Source organism: Ursus arctos, unplaced genomic scaffold, assembly GCF_023065955.2.
Source record: "Ursus arctos isolate Adak ecotype North America unplaced genomic scaffold, UrsArc2.0 scaffold_24, whole genome shotgun sequence".
Classification (NCBI taxonomy): Eukaryota; Metazoa; Chordata; class Mammalia; order Carnivora; family Ursidae; genus Ursus; species Ursus arctos.
Genome location: NW_026622919.1, coordinates 1,919,458 through 1,941,734, shown reverse-complemented (window position 1 = coordinate 1,941,734; position 22,277 = coordinate 1,919,458). Strand labels below are relative to the sequence as shown.

Genomic DNA, 22,277 nt, shown 5'->3' with positions numbered 1-22,277 from the left:
CATTTGAATCCTTCATCCTTCGGACACTAGGCCTCACTATCCCTCTGTGACGCCCAGATAGTGGCAGCGGCTGAGATCGTGAGGGTTAAATAGGGCTGAACAGACCCGCGGGTAAGGCCCTCGGTGACATCCCTTCCTTCGTGTCTATGATGCACCCTGTCTGGGTTTATGTCCTGCCTCATCTGCCGTCGTGTCCAGCCTTGTGGACAGGACCTTGTGTGGCCTGGTGGGGACCGGGAGGGCTTGGGTCATGTCATGCACACCCTTTGTGATTTCCTGGGAACTCAGGCTAGTACTGCATGTGGTGTGTGGACAAGACTCAGTGAGTCACAGCCCAGAACACAGCCTGAATGCAAGAAAGGTGTACACGGGACTCCTATCCATCACTCCAACACTTGCAGCTCATGTAGGCCGTGACGGCGCCTGAAACCTAGGCATGAAATCAAATGGTTCGCGGGAGCTAGGTAGTGCTGTCCAGTCAGCCAGGGCTTCAAGGAAGGCCAGCCTTTTCTAACTTGCTTTTCCTTCTAGAAAGATCCAGTCTCAGGAGATGAAGTCATCAAGCCTGTTTACCAGCTGGGATTCCTGAATTTCTGGGGCCCTGACCAGACAACAAAACACGAGCTCTTTAAAGTGTCCGTTCCTGGCAGCAGCTAAGTCTTCAGAAGCTGGCCAAGCACACGGGCAGCTATTTTATTACTAAAACATCCCATTTCTCTTTCCTAGGAGTTTCCTTTAACAGTGTTTACACTCAGATTTGGAGAGTTTTACTGCATCTGGCTGCAGACCCCTATCCAGATGTTTCCGACTTGGCCATGAAGGTGCTCAACAGCATTGCCTACAAGGTATGAGTGACGGTGTTCCCGGTGAAGCTCGAGAGTTCCTGGTCTTAGTTGTAGATATTCATGTGGGGAACCCCAGATGCGGTCAGGTCTACACCGTGGTGGACAGACTTCCGACAAGCACCTCACAGCATACCCTGACCTCTGTTTACGGGTACCTTCAGTTGGGGCGCCGTCCTGCTTTGACTTAGTGGCATCGGGGCACTAGGACATTAGGTAAAGGCTGCCGTTACCCTTGTGATCCAGTCAGGGTCTGTGTGGTCTGTAGTGATGTCCCCTTTCATTCCCAGTACCACTGACTTATGACTCCTCTCACTCACAACAGTTCTGGCTACAGGAAACCTCAAAGAACCAGCTTTTGGTTTCGTTACTCTTTCTTTGTTGCTTTTTACGATCTGTTTTATCGATACTTCTTTTTATCTTCGTTATCCTGTCCCTTTTATTTATTCTGAGTATAGCTTGCTCCTCTGATTCCAGCCTCTTCAGATGGAAGCTGAGGTTATTACCTTTGCATGAAAGCATGTGACACACAGAGGTGCCTCGAGTTTTCTCTCTGAGGCATAGGATGGCCCCCTAGCTGTGGGCAGCACAGCCATGGCCAGCATGTCCATCAGGTTCCCCAGTCATCCTACCCCCCACCCTTGGTTATCTGGTCATGATGAAACCAGTATTTAGCTTAGATTTTTATTTTTCACTGCATTTTATGTATTTAACTTTACTAAAAATCAATCTGAATTATTTAAAAATATAATCTGAGTGACTAATCTTAAAATGTAATGACTATAAATTCATCGCAGTAGACCTGATGTCAGGACGTCAAATACATTCCTCTTAGAAATCTCTCTCTAGCCTGTAAGGCATAGAAACCACGTCTCCATGCCTTTTTGGATTATGTGTCAAGTGTGTAGCCGTGAGCCGGAGACCCCTCATCCCACTTTATGGTAATTAAACACCGTATGCATAACATTCCTAGCAGGCAGAGCCACGCTAGCGGATTGCAGCAACCAGAAACCTAGCCTTCCATGCCTTTAGAACAGCACTCTGCAGTGGATGCTTAGAAGTGGCCGGTGGCTTTCTGCCTGCTGTGCTGATCTAGACTGACACGCTCGTCCAGTGCACACGCCTGGCACGCCCAAGTGGAGATACAGAGATCCGAATGGGCCTCCTGTCGAGTCCATGCTTCCTGGAAGCCTTGCCCGGGCACAATGCAGCCTGTGTGTGAGAGTCTGAATGTGCGTGTATGTGTGTCTGTGTGTGTTTATTTTTAAGAGGAAACACTGCTACTGAAGGATCTGGAAGCATAAAGATGAAGAAAACATTTTCTTGTCTTCAATTTAATTTCAAAAAATGTCTTACTTTCTACTCTAGTAACTAATGAGGGGATTACATTTCAGTTTACAGAGAAATGGACCTATTTTTGATACTCAGCTCTGAAGGCAGATTTTTGTTCATCGTAGTCGAAATAGCCTTATTACTCCGGAATACCCCATAGAATTCTGTATTCAAATATAGAAATTGCTACCAGCTCAGGAACCCACACAGCTCAAGAGCTCTGGCCTCATTTCAAGTATTTATATCCCCTTTCCACACAGGCTTGGGGTTTGCGTTTTGCCTGTAGTTTTTATTATGGAAAATTTCAAACCACGTACAAGTACAAAGAAGACCATGACAACCCCCGGGAACCGCGTCGGCCCCAAGCCTCCCTCACACCACTGCTGCCATCTGTGGTTTGGGGATAACACCGAGAAGGAAATTTCAAGCTACAGGTGTTCAAATGTCAGGGTCACGTGTAATAATAATCACTACTTTTAATATTTATGAGAAAACTTGTAAGCACAAAAACTCACCTAAAAATAGTCCACTAGCAACTCCACACCCAAGGAGTGAGAATGCGATCGCTGTGCCTGCTGTGGGACCCGCGAAGCCGGGTGCGATGGGGATCAGAGGTCAGCGTGCACGGTTCGAGGCTGAACACCTTTCTTATAGACTGAAGGCCTGAGCGACCGAGAAACACTACGAAGGTTGAGATCACCCCCAAAACAGCACATTCCAAAGTACCACAAAAACCGTGACCAAAACCCAGCTCACGCTTTCATAGAGTCAGCTTCTTATGTTTCTTTTAAAATCCTGTCATCGCGCAGTGACGCTGTCCTCCTCCAAGTTAGCAGCCTCAGCTAGCACCCGGGGAACCTGCTGTGCTCATCCAGAATCCAATTTCATCCAGCGAGTCTGCAGCTAGCGTCCAGGCCAGCGACACGCAGAGCGCCTGATGTGGGACCCCTCCCAGGCACCTCTGCATCTTTCCGCAGGCCCCGTGGTCTGAGTAAGCGTCCTGACTTCTTTTCACGCAAGTCAGACGGCCTTCAGCTCCCAGAGATGGAGGCTCTGTGTTGGCGTTTTCCCCCTGGAACCGTCCCTCTGTTGTTTGACGGCCCTGGGCTCCCCGTTCAGCACCTCCTCCCCGGAAGGCCCTCAGCTGCCCCCCACCCCATGATTCAGAGGTGCCAGTGCCCTCTGCGCCTGTCCCGGGCCTCCGCCCCACGTGCCCCCTGGCCTCCCCTGCCCCACTGCTTCCTGCCGCCTCCACCAGGAGGAGGACCCCGAGAACCGTCAGACCAGCGCAGTCCTAGCGAACTGTTTGTACTGAGAGGCTTCCGCGTGCATAGTTTGAACCTCTTGTGCACCTGCCCGTTCCCACCTCCCTGCAAACCCAGAGGTGACGGCGGCATCACTCAGACTGGCTTAGCTTACTGAAGTAAGTGCTGCCGTATGGGGAGTCACTGGCCCGTGGGCCCTGCCAGGCCGGGTGCAGGAAGAGCCCCAGGAGAGCTGGTCCCCTCAGGGATTCAGACGCAGTGGCTCTGGGGCAGCCGCTGGGGATCTGTTTCACAGAGACTGTTCCCTGGGCCGTCGTGCATGTCCTGCACAAACATAGCCTGGGTGGGTCCCGTTCTAGCGCCATCAGCCTTCAGCCCATTGCTTCCGGTCCCCTAGCTCTTTCTTAGGAGTTGGGCTCATCCTAGGCCCTGCGTGATAGTAAACGCAGTAACCCCGTGAACAAAGCGAGATACCAGTGTCTCCTCCCGTCTCTCTGTCCCCCTTACTCTGCACATGCTGCTGCTCCGAGGTGCGCTGGTCCTGGAAAGGGGCCCGTGAGACTCCCCAGCCTCGGCCCCGCAGGCTTCTCTTCCTGGGGGGCCACGGACTGAGGCTTTTCCGACGCCCATCGTGACCGTGGGCCACTCCTGGTCAGCATCGCTGTTGCCGCGGAACACTCCCTGGGACTCCGCCTTCCAGAGGGAGAGCTACGTCCTTTATCTATGAACTGCAGTTTGTAGAAAAACTACTTGGATCAACAGACTCGTGCCTTTGTAGGTGTCTTCTCAGCGGTCCAGCAGCCCGCGGGCTGTGCGTCATACCTGCCCCCGATTACCTCCGATGATCCTTGTGGGAAGCACCTTCTTACACGTGAGTCCAGATCCTTGACACGCAGTGGGCAGCACGGCTCTACAGGTACCACACTCCTCCGAGGAAGGAGCCGCCGGAAGCCTGTGCCAGCGTCCTAATCCTGACTCTGTCCGGCCCAGTCGGGAAATCCGCTGTCCAGCGTCATCCGCGCTGCTTTCGGGCCTTTTTCTCCACACTGGATCAGACTTCGTGTGCCCTTGTGAGGTGACGTGTTCTGGTGGGAGAACCAGAGAGTAAGGGGAGCTGGAGACAGGGGGCCCTCCACAGCCCCAGGCTCCCGCTCCAGACGCCCCCGGTAGCTGCACAGGGTAGAGAGCAGAGGGGCTCGTGTGTGTACGTGTGTGTGTACCTGCGCGTGTCCGTGTGAACCGTTTCTGTGTTTGCATTGGGCCCAGAGGATACATCTGACCTGAGAAGTCAGCTTGTAACAAAGTAACGGCTCCCCCTGCTGAGAGCTTGACCTGTCTGTAGCCATGACCATCCCTCCTTGTGGACTTTGCTCGTCAACTCCACCACCTATCAGGGAGGGCAGCCTGCCCCTCTAGTGGTTTCAGGGCCGCGTCCGGGAGCAGAGAACAACAGGGAGTCTTCACCACGAGAAGGACCAGCAAAGGTGGAGTGTGTGCATGGCGGGCCAGGACTCACGGCTGGGCCCAGTCCTCAGTTCAGAGCCTAGAAGTCCTGTTGCCCTTCTGCTGACCTTCTCTGGCAGTGTGCTCTCTGTGTGAACCGACGGCTGCGACCAGCACAGGAAGGAGCCACTCCGGACGGCCTGTGCGGCTCCCCTGCTCGCCACCCTGCCCCCGTGCCCTGTGTCCCCAAACCAAGTCTGCAGACAGGCGGGTCCCCTCGTGCTCATCCCTGCAGGCCTATACCGCTCACGTGATCAAGGCCGAGTCAAAGTGTGTTGAGTAGATCAGAGCCGTTGGGCTAAAAAAAAAAAGCTTCCTTGAAGCCTGAAACCCTGTGATCACCAGTGCAAAGGCTGCCGGTATGCCCACCCTGCAGGATTTCTAACATAGACACGGAAGGAGAACCGTGTGGCAGCCGTGGGTGTGGACAGTGTAGACACGGGGCTGTGGACACCCTGTCCCAGACGCCCCAGCAGAGGGATCAGGGCCCAGTTAGTCTGCGGGGCCTCCTGAGGGGCAGCGGGCTGGCAGCAGGCCCAGGAGAGGCAGGTGGGAGGGTCTCGGGGTGCTGCGGGGTGGGGGGGGTTCTGCTAAGGCCTGCATCTCTGTCTTCCCCGCCACCACCCCCGTCTCTGGAAGTTTTGGGAGACATGGAAGTTGCCCGTTCTTAGCTTACATTCTTCACTCTCCTCAGACCACTTCCAGTGTCGTTTGGCTCTTGGGTTTTGGGGGGGAGGGAGCTGGCCAGATAATTTAAATACAAAGCAAAAGCAAGTTCACAAACAATATAACTTTTATAATTCAAAAAAAAAATTTTAATGCTGTTTGAAGGTTGATTGTAGTTCAGTTTTCTTGCTGTTCTGGGGAGTGGTGGGTTATCAGGGCAACGCCGATGTTCTGCAAATGAACAGTCTTGTGGTTGTTTTGTTGTCTGCAAGTTTCTGCCTGTTGGCTGAACGCAGGAAGTGCAGCGTCCCCACTGCTGAGGGAGGGTCAGAGCACACGGGGGTCCCCTAAGTAGGGCGGCCCTACATCGTCCCCCACGAAGGTCGAGGTTGTTTAGCCTGGCCGCGGCTGGCCTTCTCACCAAGTCTGGCACCAGCCGCGCTCAGCGAGCCCAGAGGGCCGCCTCAACCGCCACCTGTCCCGAGCGCCCCCTGGGCGGCAGCGTCCACCCTCGGAGCCCTCTCACCTGGGGTGTCCGGAGCCAGAGGGGCCCGCCCAGCCGCCCTGGGCGCCCGGAGCAAAACGCCCAGGAGAGAACCTGGCAGATGGTGGGTCTGCTGTCAGCGAGTGGTAAACGCCCTCGTTTGCTTGCGTCTCCTCATCACGTGTTCCCCCAGCAGACGTCTGGTTTCCCGAGCCACACAAACCCTACTTCAGAAAATCAGAACTAAACGACTTCCCCTGAATGCTCATCTCAGGCTGGCACAAATCCTTTTCTGCAGTGAACTGTCAAACACTGCACGTGCTTGTCAAGGAAGCTTCCGGAACCTGCTTCCTCGCCTCCATCCACGAAGTACTGCGTCCAGGGACGCGGTGTGAGCCCCTGCAGTGGGAAAACGGAAAGCGAAGCCTGGGGTGGCGTTCTCAGCTGTCCCGGGTCAAGGTGCCAGGGCCCCGACTCACCGTGACCCTGGCGCGGTCTCCTGGCTGCGGGTCCAGGAGGGCCAGCCCTCAGGCCTCACGGAGCCCAGCAGGTGACTTCTAGAAAAGCGGAAGACCCCAGTTTTACCTGCACGGCCCTCCCATCGGCAAGCACCACCTCCTCAGCCGAGAGGCCTCTTCTGCAGTCGTGAAGCCACCACCCCTGCAGCTGCCCGTGGCCTCAGAGGTCACCGGCAGCTGACCGTCCACACCACTTGTCCCTTTGCTCTCGCAGGCCACAGTGAACGCCCGGCCCCAGCGCATCCTCACCACGTCCTCGCTCACCCAGTCAGCTCCCGCCAGCCCCACCAACAAGGGCATCCACATCCACCAGGCAGGGTAAGTGGCCTGCGTCTCTCACGTGGGCCCCTGGCTGGAACTCTTCACTGCCTTCCTCTGACCTGAGCCTGACTTCCGTCGCCCCTCAGAAGTTCATAAGCGAGGGTCTGTACCCTGCCGTTCGGCCCCCAGCAGGCGGAGCCCCCTCTTACACCAGCACCCACAGGCAAGAAGCTGCGAGCAGACGCATGCTGCTGCACCTGCCAGGGCCCCGGCTGGTTTGCTTAGCTGGGTGCGGCTTGCCGGGGGCTCCCCCCACTTTCCGGAGAGACAGCTACTAGAACTTGCAGGCAGGTCCTGGAAGGGTCGTCGGCTTCGGCAGCTGGCGTCTGGCATGGGGACGTGTTGGGCAAGTGAGGATGTTTTGGGCTCCTGGCGCCAGGCCCACGGGCAGCTTCTAGGTGGGCGGTGTGAGGACAGGGCGTTCCGTGTTTGGGTAAAGCGCAACGTTTCTTCTCCCAACGGCAGGGGCTCCCCCCCGACATCCAGCGCCAGCAGCTCCAGCCTGACCAACGACGTCACGAAGCAGCCAGTCGGCCGAGACCTGCCCGCGGCCCGCCCTGGCGCCCCAGGCCCCACAGGGGTGCAGTACACACCCCACTCCCAGCAGTTCCCCCGTACGCGGAAGATGTTCGACAAGGGCCCAGACCAGGTACCGTTGGACCGTTCCCTGATGCCTATTCTAGCGAGTGTTGGTGCTGAGCGCTGAGCCCCTTGGTGGGAGCCAAGACTCCTGAGACCCTCCGCCCCAGCTGTGTCTCGGTTTGGACTGTCGTCACAGCTTTGCAGATGTCTCGGGGTCCTCGCTCCTGTGGCCTTTTGTTGTCGGCTCACTGTTCCGGCACCTTCCACGTAGGCAGATAAGCACATGGAGCTAATTTGCTTTCACCCCTCGTGGGTGAGTAGCATTTTCCTCCACTGGCCGTGGCAGCTGCCCACAGAAGTGCCTGTTTTGAGTGGGCTGTTCTCTTTCTCCATAAACACTCCGTTATGCCACGTAAGGAGCTGTGGTCTCTGCCTCTAAGCTGAAAATGAGATTTCAGGAGCGGGAGGAATCGGTGTCTCCATTTGTCTGGGTGCTGTGAACACGTAAGCTGGGGCCTCAGCCCTCTCATGCGACGGTCTGCTGCTGTATCAAAGACACAGTCTGGAGAGGTTGTTGAGGACGCGGCAAGGGAGTCGGGCTGCTGGGGACGCCACGTCAGCCGCGTGTCGCAGCGCACTGTGACCCACAGTTTTAACAAGGAGCTCCCAGCAGCCTGCAGGGAGACTGGAGCAAAGGCACATATGGGGAGAAAGGTTTCCACATGTTCCCCGGGCCCCACGCCCACCCTGACTTTCAAGGCCTCCTGCTGTACTTCGTGGAACAAATATGGCCACCAGCGCCCAGTGGGAGGCTCGTCCTTCTGGCGGGACCCCGACACAGACCCTGACGCGAGCAGCTGGGCCCAGGAGCGCTCACTGTCCTTGGGGCCACAAGCCCAGGGCCCTGGTCCAGCAGAGCAGCGCGGCTTCCTGCAGCAGGCAGGGGATGAGACCCTATCCCCACGTCCCAGCCGTGGGACTTTCCCCCGGGCGAGGCTCCCCCGGATACGGGGGGCTCCTCTCTGAGGAGCGCCTTCAGTCCCACCAGCCCAGCCACCGTGGGCCCTGCCGTGGGAAACAAACGCGTCGTCCAGTAAAGCAGCAACAAGCAGTTTAAGTCTCGGTCCTTGCGTGTCCTTCCTGTGCTGGAGCCCCTCTGTGCGGTTGGGTGCCACGTTGCCGGCAGCCCCTGCCCTACCAGAGCATAGAGACCACGGGAGCCTTGCTGACCTCAGTGCCTGCACTGTGCATCCAGGATAAGAGTGACAGGCTGTGCAGGCCAAGCCACCGAGGCTGGCCCCGGGGGGACAGTCCCCTGAGCACAGACTCCGTGGCCCTCCCTAACACAGGTTCCCCGGGGCCCTGGCCACACAGTCAGGGTCTCCTGCCACCAGCACGCAGAAGTGAGGCCCGCAGAAAAACGTTCTTAGCAGCCAGACCACTGCCTTTTGTCTCCTTTCCAATCCCCTGGAGCCCACAAAGAGGTGTGTGGAGTATATGATTACTCTTCTATTTTCTCTCCCCCCTTCCCCCCCGCAATGCCCCCGAAGACCACCGACGACGCGGATGACACTGCAGGACACAGAAGCTTCGTCTCGGCCACGACGCAGACCGGCTTCTGTGACTGGAGTGCCCGGTACTTCGCCCAGCCTGTCATGAAGGTAGCGTGCGCATCCACTCCGGGTGCAAAGTGGGCGTCCCATCTGTGTCCTCACGCAGATGCTGGGGTCAGTCAGAGCCCCGCTCTCGGCTGCCTTCTTGCCCTCCTTCCTTCCCCGAGAACCCCTGCCTCTGGCCTCAGCGGTCTGGGCCCTCTGCCCCGAGCCAACGGCTGACCCTGCCAGGCCTGCTTGATGCCAAGCCCAGCTGGCCACTTGCCGTGGCTCCCGCCAGCCCAGCCGCTGACCCTCTGGGGCTCCCGTCCCATCCCATTTATGGCTGCTGAAGGGCGCCCCCAAACTGTCGTGATGGTGCTGATGGGAACAGTCAGAACAGCAAAAGGGACAGACTTCATTTACCTTCCTGTCTTCTCAGAAAAACCAAGCCAGCCTGCCCTGTCTGAGCTGCCCGGACAAGTGCATCGCGTTGTCCTGCTCAGCAGGGCCTCGGGCCCTCTGAGGCCTCCTGGTGAGGGCAGCCTGAGGCTCGGGCTCTGGGCTGCTGCACTGAGGAGCAGGCTTGGCTCGAAGACCCGACCCCGGGGACGGTTCTGACACGTCCAGGCTGACTGCGGGAAGCTGGCCCCCGGTGTCTTTCCACCACGGCCCCGACGAGAGGTGTCCCGTCGCCACAGATCGGAGCCTTGCGTCCAGGGGGCGGGTGGGGCGGGCAGCGCTGTGTCCTGCTCTCTTTCCCCGGGAGTGCCACAGGGGCTTTGGCGCAGAGTTTCCCGTGAAGCACATTCTTAGAAAGTTCTTTCTCCCTCATAAAGAACGTTGAAAACTGCAGCCTGTTATTAATCGCGTGGCAAGCGACACTTCTGAGCAGTTTCCTTGAGGACTACTTGGACCCTTTGTGACAGCTTTTGTCCTCTCCTTGTCCCCCAGTGAGTCTGTAGGAACAGCAGACGGTTGTTGTCGGGACCTGAGGCAGACGACAGAGTTGTAGTTTACCGAGCCCCTTTGCTGACAGCGGGAGATCCCCCTTCCGTTTTTAACTGACCCTGACTCCCAGAAAGCAGTGGGCAGTGAGCGTGAGAGGCCGTGAGCAGCCGCGCCCTTCGACGCGGTAGTTCATTTGCTGAGATGATCGACTCAAGCTAAGAATCAGAGTTGCGGATGGTCTGCGTGTTATTTATGTAGCGAAAACTAGCATCCGCCCGAAGGCCCGTCACGGGAAAGAGGGCTTAGCAATGACGAAATATTTGATACAATGTTTTATTGTTATTAAAAAATTAAGCTTGAAAATGAGTATCTTAAGGAAATGCTCGTGCTTGAACTTTTAGAAAGGGAAGAAAGCGGGACGTAAATTGGCTACAGAGGGGTCCTTGTTGGAAACGCCGTGCGCACACCTGCGCACAGAGCACTTACGCGGCCGTGGCGGGTCTCGGGCAGCGCGCGTGTGTATCCGTTTCTGTCTCCTCTGTGTTACTCACACTCAGCACCAAGTACCTGTACGGTCAGGACAAAAGTACGAAAGCGGTAAGCGCAAGAGGCGGCGGAGGCCTTGCTTACCTTCAGGGCTTCCGGCACCCTGCCCTCTGCCGCCAGGTGGGCGCCCAGGCCGCCCCCGGGCCCTCGCTAAGAAAGGAAGAGTGAGCACGTGCTGGAATTGGCCTCTGGGGGCGGCAAGCCACCCTTGGCACTCGGGCACGGCTGCTCTGAGGGAACTGGGGGCTTGTTCAGGATCTGCAGAAGCTCGGTCGCCCTGACCGTCTCCCGCGAGCGAGGCCAGGTGGCCAGAGCCCTGTGGGGGCTGCTGTGCCTCTGGCGGAAGTGGCACCGCCTGTAAGTTACGGGGGCTCCTGGCGTGATAAGCGGCTCTCCTTGACGTCTGAGAACTGCCCGTTCCAGCCGTGCGCGTTGACGGTCACCATGCTCCTTCCTCTGAAGCCTGAAAGAGAGTGTGGTCCTCCCAGGGTCAGGTGTCCTCTCGTCAGTGCGGGTACTTGGGCCGCCATCAAAACTCCCTCCCGGGAGCGCGGTCGGCACACGCAGCTTCCCGAGCGCAGGCCTGCGGTTTTGCTCCTGTGCGGCCCACGCATACGCCCGGAGCCAGCACCCCCTTTCCCGTGTCGCCACAGGTCCACTGCCTGCGTGCCCTCTTTGTGCACCTGGAGTGTGTCGGGAGTTCCCCCCGGGGAGGGTCCCGTGCGTCACCAGCAGGGATCGTGGCGGCACCTGGAGCGTGGACGCTGCAGTGGGCCTGGGGAAGGAGGGTCCTCGCAGCTGTCATTCCGGGCTTTTCCCGCGTAGCCCACGGGAGGCGGTCAGGAAGTGGTTGAATAAGTAAGCAGCTGCCTCACTCTGACAGACTCTCACGCGGTTGTGGCCCCAAATGACGAGCGCTGGGCATCGCGGTCGGAAGTGAGGCTCTGTTGTGCTGGGTTTTGTCTGCAGCTCCTGACGGCAGCTAAGACGTGAGGGTGCGTGAGGGCCTGAGTGACCTCTCTTACGTTAATTAGAGACCGTTTCTGAACGTTAGAAGAGGATGCATTTTTATCTCATTGTAATTTTTTAAAAATTGTTCTACTTTTTCCAGCTGCTATTCACAAGGGTGTCCTTTTATTAATTTAATTCATCATCTAATGGTCTGCGTGCAGCAAACGCGTTCGGAGCTTTCTTCGCCTGTTTCACACGTAAAGTAAGAGTAGCTCAAAGCCAGGCTTGTACCTCGGAAGCCAGAGCCCTAAGCGGCCTCACAGGTCCGTAAAGGAGACTGAGATACTCACCAGAGAACAAGCTATCCCCCACGTGACAGCACGCAGCCATAGTGCAGCTCGGGCCTGGGGGGACCGGGTCCCCCGCCACGTGGCAGCCAGGACCGTTTTGGCTTTTTGTCACTTCACCATCTGATTTTGTTCGGGTCTGCATGGCCAGGAAGAACTATGTTCTGGAGCAGGCTCTCTTGTGACATGAAGGAACCCAGCTGCCATTTTTGTGCAGAAACGGACAAGCTGAGACTAAGAGTAGATGGAAACGCAGGAGGCCCAGAACAGCGCTGAGGACAAAGAACGTTGTAAAGGACAGACCAAATAACCAGCTCGAGCTTCCCGATTTCAAACCCTGCTGCGGAGCTGCGGGAACGGGGACGGGATGGAGCTGGCTGAGGACAGGCACACAGAGAGTAGCCTCGCGACGTTACAGCCACTGACGCCACGACTTGGCGGAAGTAGACACAGTCCGTGACAGACACCAGCCACCAGCACTCACTCCACGTGAAGCAGAGAACGCGGCTAGTCCTGCATCTGTGAAGGGAGACGCGTTTGCAGTTAAAGCATCCAGCAAAGAAAAGACCGCGCCAGCTCCAGAAGTTTCGCTGGCAGATTCTGCCGACATGTAAGGGAAAAAAATACCAGTTCTACACAGTCTGTCACAGAAAATAAAAGGAGCGAATAGTTTCAATTCGTTGTGTGAAGGCAGCATTACTGTGATACCAAAACCAGTCAGACTTTACAGGAATAAAACACAACAAACCAACGTCCTTCGTGAACGTGGCGTCAAAACCCCCATCGTCGTATTAACAGACCAAATACGGCAAAGTATAAAATGGACAAGACACCACTGACCAACTGGATTATGTCTCATGAACACAAAGTTCGATCGGTGTTTGAAATGTTTTAAGTTAATCGTGTGATTGAACATATCAGCAGACTGAAGAAAAACTCCCAGCATCCCAGTAGCCGCAATAAGAGGGTTTGACAGATTCAGCAACTCTTCATGATAAAACTCTCTACTAACGAGGACCAGAAGTAAGCTTCCTTACCCTCGTACCCGCCTGAGAACCCACGGCTGTCCATCCCACTGCAGAAGACGGGGTGTTTAGAGAAACCCAGGACGAAGGCAAGGCTCTGACCTCACCGCTCCTGTTCGTCATCCTACCAGAGGACGAGGCGTGCAGGCGGAAAGGGGGAATAAAACTGTCCCTGCTCACACGGCACCGCCGTGTACTCAGGAATCCACATAGTCTACATGAGGCTAGAATAGAGGAGTCAGCAAGACAGCGGGATACGCGGTCATTATGCCAACACTGATTGTATTTCTACATGAACCACTGAAATTGAAATTAAACTACTTGTAATAGCACCCCCCAAAACATTAAATACTTAGCTATAAATTTTTAAAAAACAAAAAATAGATGCGAGACCCGAATGCTGAAAAATACAAAGCACCACCGAAAGAAATTCACGGAGACCTGACCAGGGGAGGTGCGCTGGTGGGCCGGAGGGCTCAGTGACGTGAAGGTGTCGGGTCTCCCTAACCTGGCGCACACGTCGACGCCACCCGACTCAACAGCCCAACAGGTTTTGATTTAATCGACAGGCCTGTTCTAAAACTTATGGGAAAAACCAAAGAAACTAAAATAGCCAAAGAAGTTTTGTCATAGAGCACAGTCGGAGGACTCCTGTGATTTCAAGAGTCACCGTGACGTCAGGCAGGAGTGGAATGGGGAGGGCAGACGCAGGGACGGGGGAGGGGGGCAGGACGGAGTCCTGAGACGGAACCGCGGCACATCCCACCGATCTTCCACAAAGCTACGGACGGAGGGCCGTCTTTCAGCAAGTGGTGCTGCAGGGACTGGACAGCCATTTGCCCAGAAAAAGAACGTCACTGCATCTCCCACACCATATTCAGAAACCAACTCCAAGAGCATCTCTTCCTGCTGTGAAGCCTACAGCTAGGAAACTTCTAGAAGCCCCTTCTGGCCTGTTAGGCAGTGGGTCTTTGAGAAGCACAAGAAGCACAAGCCACACGAGAAAAAAAATGGTAAGTGGATTTCATCGTATTAACTGCTTTGTGAACGTCCCTGTTAAGAACATGAAAACACAAGCCCCAGCCTGGAGAAAAATACTGTAAAGTGCATATCTGATAAAAAAATCTCGCATCTGGTGTACAGAAAGAACTCCCAAAATTCCATACGGAAGGACACAACACAATTAAAAACAATGGACAAACGGTTACCAAAAAGGTCTGCAGACAGCAAGGAGCACGGAGAAGGTGTGGGACGTTAAGGCAGGTGGTCACTGGGGGCTCAAGCTGCCACGGGAGACACGAGCGTGCTTCCAGACGATGGCTTACGTCTCAGTCTGTCAGTGGCAAGTGCTGACAAAGGGCGCAGAGCAGCTGAGACTGTCACCCCATGTGCAGAGGACGAGTGTCACGGACGCCCTGGAGACGTTTGGCTGTTTCCTATAAAACTGAACACACACTTACCGTACAGCCCAGCACCCCTGCTGGACGGACATCCCCTGGGAGAAATGACAACCCGTGTGTGCCCGTTTATAGTGGCTTTATTCATCCTCGCTGAAAATGAGACGGAAGCCAGATGTCCTTCATCTGGCGCATGAGCTGTGATGGGCTCGTACAGAGAAATACCAGTCACCTGAGAAGGTTTTCCAAATAAACGGGTACACGCACAACACAGATGAACCTCGAGCGTTAGGCCCGTTGAAAAAGCCAGATACAAAGACTACACACCGTGAGAGCCATTTACCTAACATTCCAGAAAAGCCAAGCCAGAACAGCAGGGCAGGTGCCAGGCGTGGGCTGGGGCAGGCCGACCACAGAGGAGCCATGGAGCAGGGCCAGGCTCTGTTCTCCACTGGGAGAGGGTGGGTGTCCTGCACGTGGACTCCACCTCCGTCGACCCGACGCTTCTCAGGAAGTGCTGTCGGACGGCGAAGGTGCCCACGTCTGCGCCCCAGTGCGCACAGGGCACCCAAGCCGAGCCTCAGAGTTTCTCCTGCCAGTGGCCACAGGGCGCCAGCACAGAGCAGGCCTGGCCGAATCAGAGGATGCCGTGTCACCCACACGCCTGCTGCCAGCACCCACCACCTCTCTGTGCGCCAGAGCCCACGTCCTTGTTTGTGGCGGGGATGGGGGGCTTGTTGTCACACAACCGGAAAAATCAGAACATCGTGAAAAGCAGGTCCAGAGGCACTGGGTTGTGTTGTCAGAACAGGCCTTGTTTGTGGGTAGAAACAGGGAGCTTGGGGTCTGAGCATTTAGCATAAGTTACCGAGCCTTTCCCAGGGTCTATCCCCCTTTTGCCTTTGGGGGACCCACTGATCCCTGCCCCCAGTTCCAGGAACAAGCCAGGCCTGAGGCCCGGCCCTGCATCCCCGGGAAGCTTCAGGGTGGAAATTGGATTCTGTGTAAAATCCAGGAGCTGCTGGGACCGAGGTGTCATGGCCCTCATCGTGCAGACTGCTCCACACCCACACTTCCCCATCCTGCTGCTTCATCCCGGTGGGTCTTAGCAGACTGTCCGCAGACGGATGCCTGCCATGCTTGCGGAGCCGTGTGCAGGTCAGCTGTGACTGTCCTTGGGTGACTCAGCATGCCCGTGGGGGCAGACACAGTGGACTCCGGCGGACGCTGCCGTGGGAGCACCATGCTCCTGTCAGAAAAGCACGGGGACATAACAGCCCCCGGCCGAGGCAGGAGCCCTGGGCCACGCATCCATCGGTCGGGCTGCTATGGGTCCTGCACGTCCACACACCTTCTTACCTATCCTTACAGCTGCTGCTTTGTGTCCTTTGGAGTCCCCAGGTCTGTCCCTGGGCCCCTGGTCCTTTGCCTGCGCGAGGGGGTGCCTGGGCCCTGGGGCACGTGCATCCAGGAGCTCCGTGCCCATCCTATCCTGCCCCTCCTGCTCAGAGCACCTTCTGTGCTTCCCCTGGTGCGTTCCCACGGAAACCAGACTGCATCAGAGGGCCATGTCTTGGCCCTGCAGGGGCCTTCTGTCTGTTGGGGCTGTTCTTGTCGCTCAACATTACTGGCCATTGGCCATTCTTTTCTAATAAAAGCTCCAGGTTGTCACAAGCAAAATCAGCTGTTAGAAACCCGCTATCTACTCCGTCTGCCCCTGGGGGGGTTATCTCCAAACCACCAAGTGTTCTGTGGAGGCTGACACCATCTTTTCATGTCATCTCCATGTTTGGACGTCCTTGTTGCAGCTGTTGCTATTTTGTTAGGTGTGGGGTTGTGATTTTTAAGGAAAAAAAGGAGCAGAGCAAGGAAATGCTGGCAGGAGAGACCCGTGGGCCCCAGAAGTGAGGTCGGGTGGTTTGTTTCGTAATCGGATGGCGTGGAGCGTTCCCGGCACAGACGTTCATGTCGCAGCCGCCCAGAGCAGGACCGGGGCTCCTGTGCGCGTGCAGATCTCTCGTTTCGCGGCCGTGCCTGTGCAGGAGAACCTGCATGTGGCCACACTCGCTGTTTGTCATCCGGTGCTTTCTCCAGCAGAGGAAACAGTGTGTAAATACCGAGTGTGGGCTGTTTGTGCCCGTGCGCTGTTTTCTCGCCGACCGTCCGCTCAGCTGCTTGGCTCAGCCAGGAGTAAGTAGGGTTATTTCTTGTTTGTTTCATTTCTTTCGTATTTCGGGACTTCACAGCCCCGCGTTTTCAAGCAGGGAGTCCGAGTCAATCCAGTTTACTTGACGACGTGTGAGGATTAAGGAAATAGACCTTTATTGCACAAGGAGACTTCAGTGCCGGCTTCATGGCCAGAGGCAGGCCTCTCATAGACACCCACGTGCACACACGGGTCTTTCTGCTCAAGGGTCAGAGAGCAGACTGGTGCGCGCAGCTCAGTCCCTGAAGCTGTGGCTCGGTGGGGAGAGTGCAGGGTGCTTGGGAGCTCGTGTGAACTGAGCAGTTCGGCGCCTTCCTGACAACACCCGCGAGGGGCCCGGCCGGCTTCCCCCTGTGTCGCTGTCCCAAGCCCCTTTCTCTTCAAGCGAAAAGCCCCAGTTCTATGGTGTCAGAGAGAGAAAAAAAGACAAAAGTCCCTGAGCACACCCACCTTCTTTTCAATGTGCTGTCAGCCTCCAGCTGGCCTGGCTCAGGCCCACAGGTCCCTCCTGCAGAATCCCATCAGCTCCTTCTCCCTAAAGCTCCATGTCTGCTTTAGAGATGACCGCCCTGCTGCCCGTCAGGGTGCTGGGCTCCTAGGAGCAGGGCAGCGCATGTCCCTCCAGGGTTGGGGTATCCCTGAGTCTCGGCTGCCATCCTGCAGCCGCCCTCACTGGTGGCCCTCTCAGCCTCCAGACGCAGCAGCCCCCACCGAGGGAGAGAGGTCCCACGCTTCTTTCTGACTGTGCGGCGGCCCCCGCTGGTCGTACTGTGCACCTGCCGGCGGGGCAGCAGGCGCTCTGACCAGACCCGAGAACCCAGACTTTTCTTCGGGGACAGGGTCCTTTCTGTCTGGTTGGTGCTTGGAGACACTGCAGGTTTAGGTCCAGGGCACCACAGTGAACGAGTCGGCATGTGCGTTGCTTTCCGGGTGTGTATCAAAGTCACCCTCGCCCTGCACTGTGGCCCGCTGAGCGTGCAGGGGCACCATGTCTGAAAAAACAGCATGTGGGCCCTAATTAACAGATTCTTCATGGCTGTAAAATGCTTTCCGTCATGCGGACTTTCAGAGTCGTGATCACTGACCGCAGGTCACCATTGCAAATGCACTGATAACGAACAGTGTGAGATGTGAGAGTCACCGAAGCGTGACGGAGACACGAAGTGAGCAGGCGCTGCTGGGACGATGGTGCCCACGGGCGTGCTGGGCGCAGGGCGGCCGCAGATCTCCCGTTAGGGAGAAACGCAGCGTCTTTGAGATGCGATAAAACAAGGTGGCTGTAACTGTCTGTTCACCGCCGAAGCTCACGCGGTGTTTTTATTGTTGAAGATCCCAGAAGAACATGACCTGGAGAGTCAGATCCGCAAGGAGCGGGAGTGGCGATTTCTTCGCAACACGCGCGTCAGACAGCAGGCGCGACAGCTCATCCAGAAGGGTAAGCCTCCTCAATTCGCGAGGGCGAGGGCCTCCGAGGGCCCTCGGTGAGGCGGATGCCCCGCCAACCGTGGTACGGGGCTGGTGGGGTGTAGACGGGGTGCAGGCCCTCCTCAAGGAGAGGTGGGGGGTTGGGAGTCCTGAGGCTGGGGGCGTACCCTGGGCCCCAGAAGCCCCCCAAAGCCCTCTGCCCCCAGCTGGCTGGCAGCTTCTCTCAGGCTCATGGCTTGTGCACTTTGCCATTTCCAGAGGGGAAGGAGCAAGCCCCCCCACCACTCCCCAGCCCTGCACTCTCTCTGGGGACACAAGACAAACAGGAGGCCCCATTTGTGTCTAGCTGGCCCCCACCTGTCCTTAGGATAATCACTCTTTGTCAACCGAAGCTGTATTGAGTCACATTTTACCAAACCTTTACCAGATTTGCCAAGAGATGCCAAACCGCCCCCTGCGTGCCCCCAGCCTCACCCGCGCTGAAGCGGCCACGGAGGGGCTGCGGGCAGGGCTGAGCCACACGCCCTGGGCATGAGGCAGGGAGGGAGGGGCGGCCTCAGGCCCCCGTGTGTGGTCGGGGCGGGGATGGGGACGGGCACGCCAGGCAGCCTTTCTCCTCCCCCCTCTCTCTGGGGGGTGGGCAGCCATAAAGGCCTGGCTTCTGGGCCGCCTCGGTCCCTGGTTCCGGGTGCACAGAGACGTGGGGTGAGCTTACGTCTTCTGAGGAGCCAGCGCAGCCCTAGTCACTGGGCCGACCAGACGGTGGACCGAAGCTGCCCGGGTCCCCACACAGAGGGAGGTCACGGACTCTCGGCCATTCTGTTGACTGTTTGACCTTGCCTTTCTCTTCTCTAAAATTGTGATGATTGTGATGGGTTCCTTTTTCAAGTCGGGGGTAAGGGCCCATGAGACAGGCTGTCCTGCAGACGTGCTCGGCTGGGCAGGCGCACAGGCGGCCGCTCTAGAGGCCGCTTCCGTGCACAGCTGTCCCTGTGTTCAGCGCTGTCCCGTAAATTGCCTCGGGGCCGTGTTTCATTAGTGCGTACAGTCCCTTCTGCTGAAAGCCAGTCTCGGCTGCTCGTAGCTCTGTGCCTCCGTGACGGGGCTGTCGACAGCTGGATTTAAAGCGCTCTGGTGTTCCGGAACTCGGCATCTGCTGGCCTGGCCGTCAGCACCCGAACACACGCAGCCAGGGCCTGCCATGCCCCATGGCTTTCTTCTCGAGGAGAGAACAGAGCCGCCAGAGCCTGACGGGCACTCTGGGAATTAGGGCATCGGGAGACTGTCTTCTCGAGAGTCTGCTGTTCCTCAGGACCCTGGTTCCACGGGCCACAGGGAAGCCGAGTCTGCCACCCACGCTTAGGCATCTGGAGGCAGACTGGCCACAAGAGCAAAGCCACACTCAGGGCTGGGGGCCGGACCAGAGCTGGGGGCTCTTGAGAAACAGCTGGGTTCTCTGGACAAAAGCAAATGACTGTCTTTGTAAACCAGGGTCAGGGGTTCTCTTTTCCGGTCTTTGCGGGAAAGAGATGCCTCCTTGTTAGAACAGAGTAGGGGGAGCTCCTGGACGCAGCCACTGGAGATGTCAGCCAGTGGGACTTCGAGATGCAGAGGTCTGTGCGGTGGACCCGGCCACCAGAGAAGGGGACACTGGTGACACCACTCTCCCGCTCAGCCGCCCGTGCGTTGTCCGCAGTCAGTGTGCAGTGTTCTTTCTGAGAGCCGCGGGGCACCGATGAGAAAGGGAAATGATGCCCGTAGATTAGCCCTGTGACCTGTGCCCAGCATCGCCCCGGCCGCCTCAGCCAGCAGGACCATGTTGTCACATACGCGCAGTGCACCCTGACTTGGGAGCCGGGTGTCCCCAGTGTCTCCCAGCAGCCCGCGGTCTGGGCCCCTCCACAGACACCCGCGGCCAAGGGTGAGGGCGTCTCTGGGTAAGAGCATGTCACCGCCGCCGTGGGCACCACCTCTGGGGCCCTCAACCTTGTCCTCAGGTGGTTTTCAGTGTTTGCTGTTTCAGCAGGGAGGGGGCAGCTGTGAAGGACCAGGATCACTGTGAGGCCAGTGCCAGCACCCTCCAGGGTCCCTGGGGCCAGGCCGGCGCCCAAGGCCACGACACTGCAGGGCCCTGTGCCCCTGGCTGTTCAGGATCAGCCACGTGTTCGTCACCAAAAACGCATCTAACCCTGTCTTGGTCTCTTGGCCTTTTTAGCCTCTTTTAATAGTTTTTCTAAAACAAACTCCTTCAGAGCCCCGAGGGGCCTCTTTCCTGGTGCTGCTGTTTGGGGCCCAGTGAGTAAATCCCCATTCAGCTCCCCTGCGATCTGTGGAGACTAGGGACCACCCTTCCGAGGGGCCCACCAGGACTTCAGCTGCGTGTGTGCCCCATGCTGCCACCTGGGGCTGAGCTGGAAATGGCGGCCCTTCCGCTGTCTTCATAAACTCCTACCGCATCGCACTTGTCTGAGCTCGGCTCGTGCGTCGTCGTGTGTAGACTTGATAGGCCCTGGCTGAAAACTTGCCGCGTATCCGCCTCGTGCTGGGAGCTGTGGGGGGGCGGGGACGCTGCGGTCGGGGAGCCAGGCCCTCGTCCGACACCTGCTTGGCCTGTGTGCCCCCGTGCCCTCCCAGGTCCCCAAACGGGAGGCGCGGCTTCGGCCGTGCTAGCACGACGTCATCCCGGGTGCTGTACGTTGAGGCCCATCGCTGTGTGTCTCTTTGGGCAGGTATCGCCAAACTGGACGACCAGATATTTCTCAACAGGAATCCCGGTGTCCCCTCCGTGGTCAAGTTCCACCCCTTTACACCATGTGTGGCCGTGGCTGACAAAGACAGCATCTGGTACGCAGGGCGCTTGTGTCTCAGCTGGGGACAGCCACACGCCGCGAGCCCTCCGGGCCGCTGCGGGGGGCAGGGCTCGGGAACACACGGAGAAATGGGCGGGGTGGTGACAGGAGCTTGGGGCGTTGGCGCCAGTACCCACGGTGGGCTCCTCGAAACTGCACCGTGCTGGAGATGCACGCACGAGGGCTGAGCCCTTGTTACCACCTGTGAAGAAACTAGCAGTAAGGCACCAAGTTTAATTTGTGACAGGCGTTGCCCTTTTGCCATGGAGAACGTACCCACTTCGTGGGGGAGGAGATCAGGGGTGTTCCCCCCCTTTGTTTCTTCTTCCTCTTTTCTTTATCCTGGCAAAATACACACAAAATTTAGCACCGTAACCGTGTGTAAGTGCGCTGTTCCGGGGCACCAGGCACATTCACCCTGCTGCACGGCCGCCACCGCCGTCCGCCTCCAGAGCTCTTTCTGTCTTGTAAGACCGACAGTCTGTCGCCATTCGTCACTTACTCCGCCTTCTGCTCCCCCAGCCCCCGGCGCCCGCCATCCACTGTCTGTCTCCGGATCTGAGGCCCCAGGGACCTCACCTGCCCTTGTGTGTCTGGCCCCTCGCACTGAACACAGTGCCCTCGAGGTCCGGCCACGTTGTGGCAGGTGTCAGGATGTCCCCCCATGCAGGCCGGTGACAGCCCCGTGTGTGGATGGACCACGCTTTATCTAAAGTCCATCCAGCAATGGACACGTGGGTCATTTCCACATTTGTTCTTTCAGTATGTTCGTATGGTCAGCCTTTTTTTTTATTTTGTAAAACATATGTCCATTTTTAACTCAGAGGAAGGCAAAACATAAAGTAGAATAAAGTCTGGCTTGGTGATTTATTGGGTTTGATTTTGTTAGAAAAGGAAGCCACAAAGCAAAAATCAGCATGGAGGACGGAGTCTTTGAGGTCTGCCCTCGAACAGCTTCTGTTCAATACCGAAGGAGCTGAACTTTATCTCAGATTCTAATTTGCTCCGTGCCACCCACCCATTTGTATTTTTAACAGCTCCCTTTAAAATAGAAAGAGAAATGTTTATTAAAGATTCTGTAGACGGTCATGTATTCTTAATAATTAAAATTATAACAGTGCTGAGGGATATCGTTCATTCGCTCCGTGTCTCCCAGACACAGCGCTGTGTCCTCTTTGTTGCTTTGCGCCCATGTCTTTATCATGGCCGTCCCATTGGCGGCTGTGAACCAGACTGCTGTGACGTGGATGGACTGATGTCTCAGCACACCCAGCGGTGGGACCGCCGTGACCGACCCCCTGGGGGCCCCCGTACCGACGCCCAGCAGCCGTGCACGTGGGCTGTTTTTCCACATCCTCCCAGAGCTCGTGGCTCTCCGTGGGTTTGCTAGTGGCCACCCTGGCAGGTGTGAGGGGGGATCGCCCTGTGGCTTTTGTTTGCATTTCCCTGATGACCGACCTTCCTCTCTCCTTCCC

General features: G+C 57.1%; 1 protein-coding gene across 6 annotated transcripts in view; it reads left to right on the top strand.

Annotated features, from left to right (window-relative positions):
* RPTOR (regulatory associated protein of MTOR complex 1) overlaps positions 1 to 22,277 on the top strand; it is a 329,837-nt gene that overhangs the window by 287,799 nt on the left and 19,761 nt on the right. For all 6 annotated transcript variants that reach the window (XM_026483938.4, XM_057317686.1, XM_048227109.2 and 3 more), the window contains 6 exons: positions 727 to 845; positions 6,825 to 6,928; positions 7,397 to 7,580; positions 9,064 to 9,174; positions 17,858 to 17,963; positions 20,683 to 20,797. In XM_026483938.4, coding sequence (XP_026339723.2) covers positions 727 to 845; positions 6,825 to 6,928; positions 7,397 to 7,580; positions 9,064 to 9,174; positions 17,858 to 17,963; positions 20,683 to 20,797 — 739 coding nt within the window. The remainder of the gene's footprint in view (positions 1 to 726; positions 846 to 6,824; positions 6,929 to 7,396; positions 7,581 to 9,063; positions 9,175 to 17,857; positions 17,964 to 20,682; positions 20,798 to 22,277) is intronic.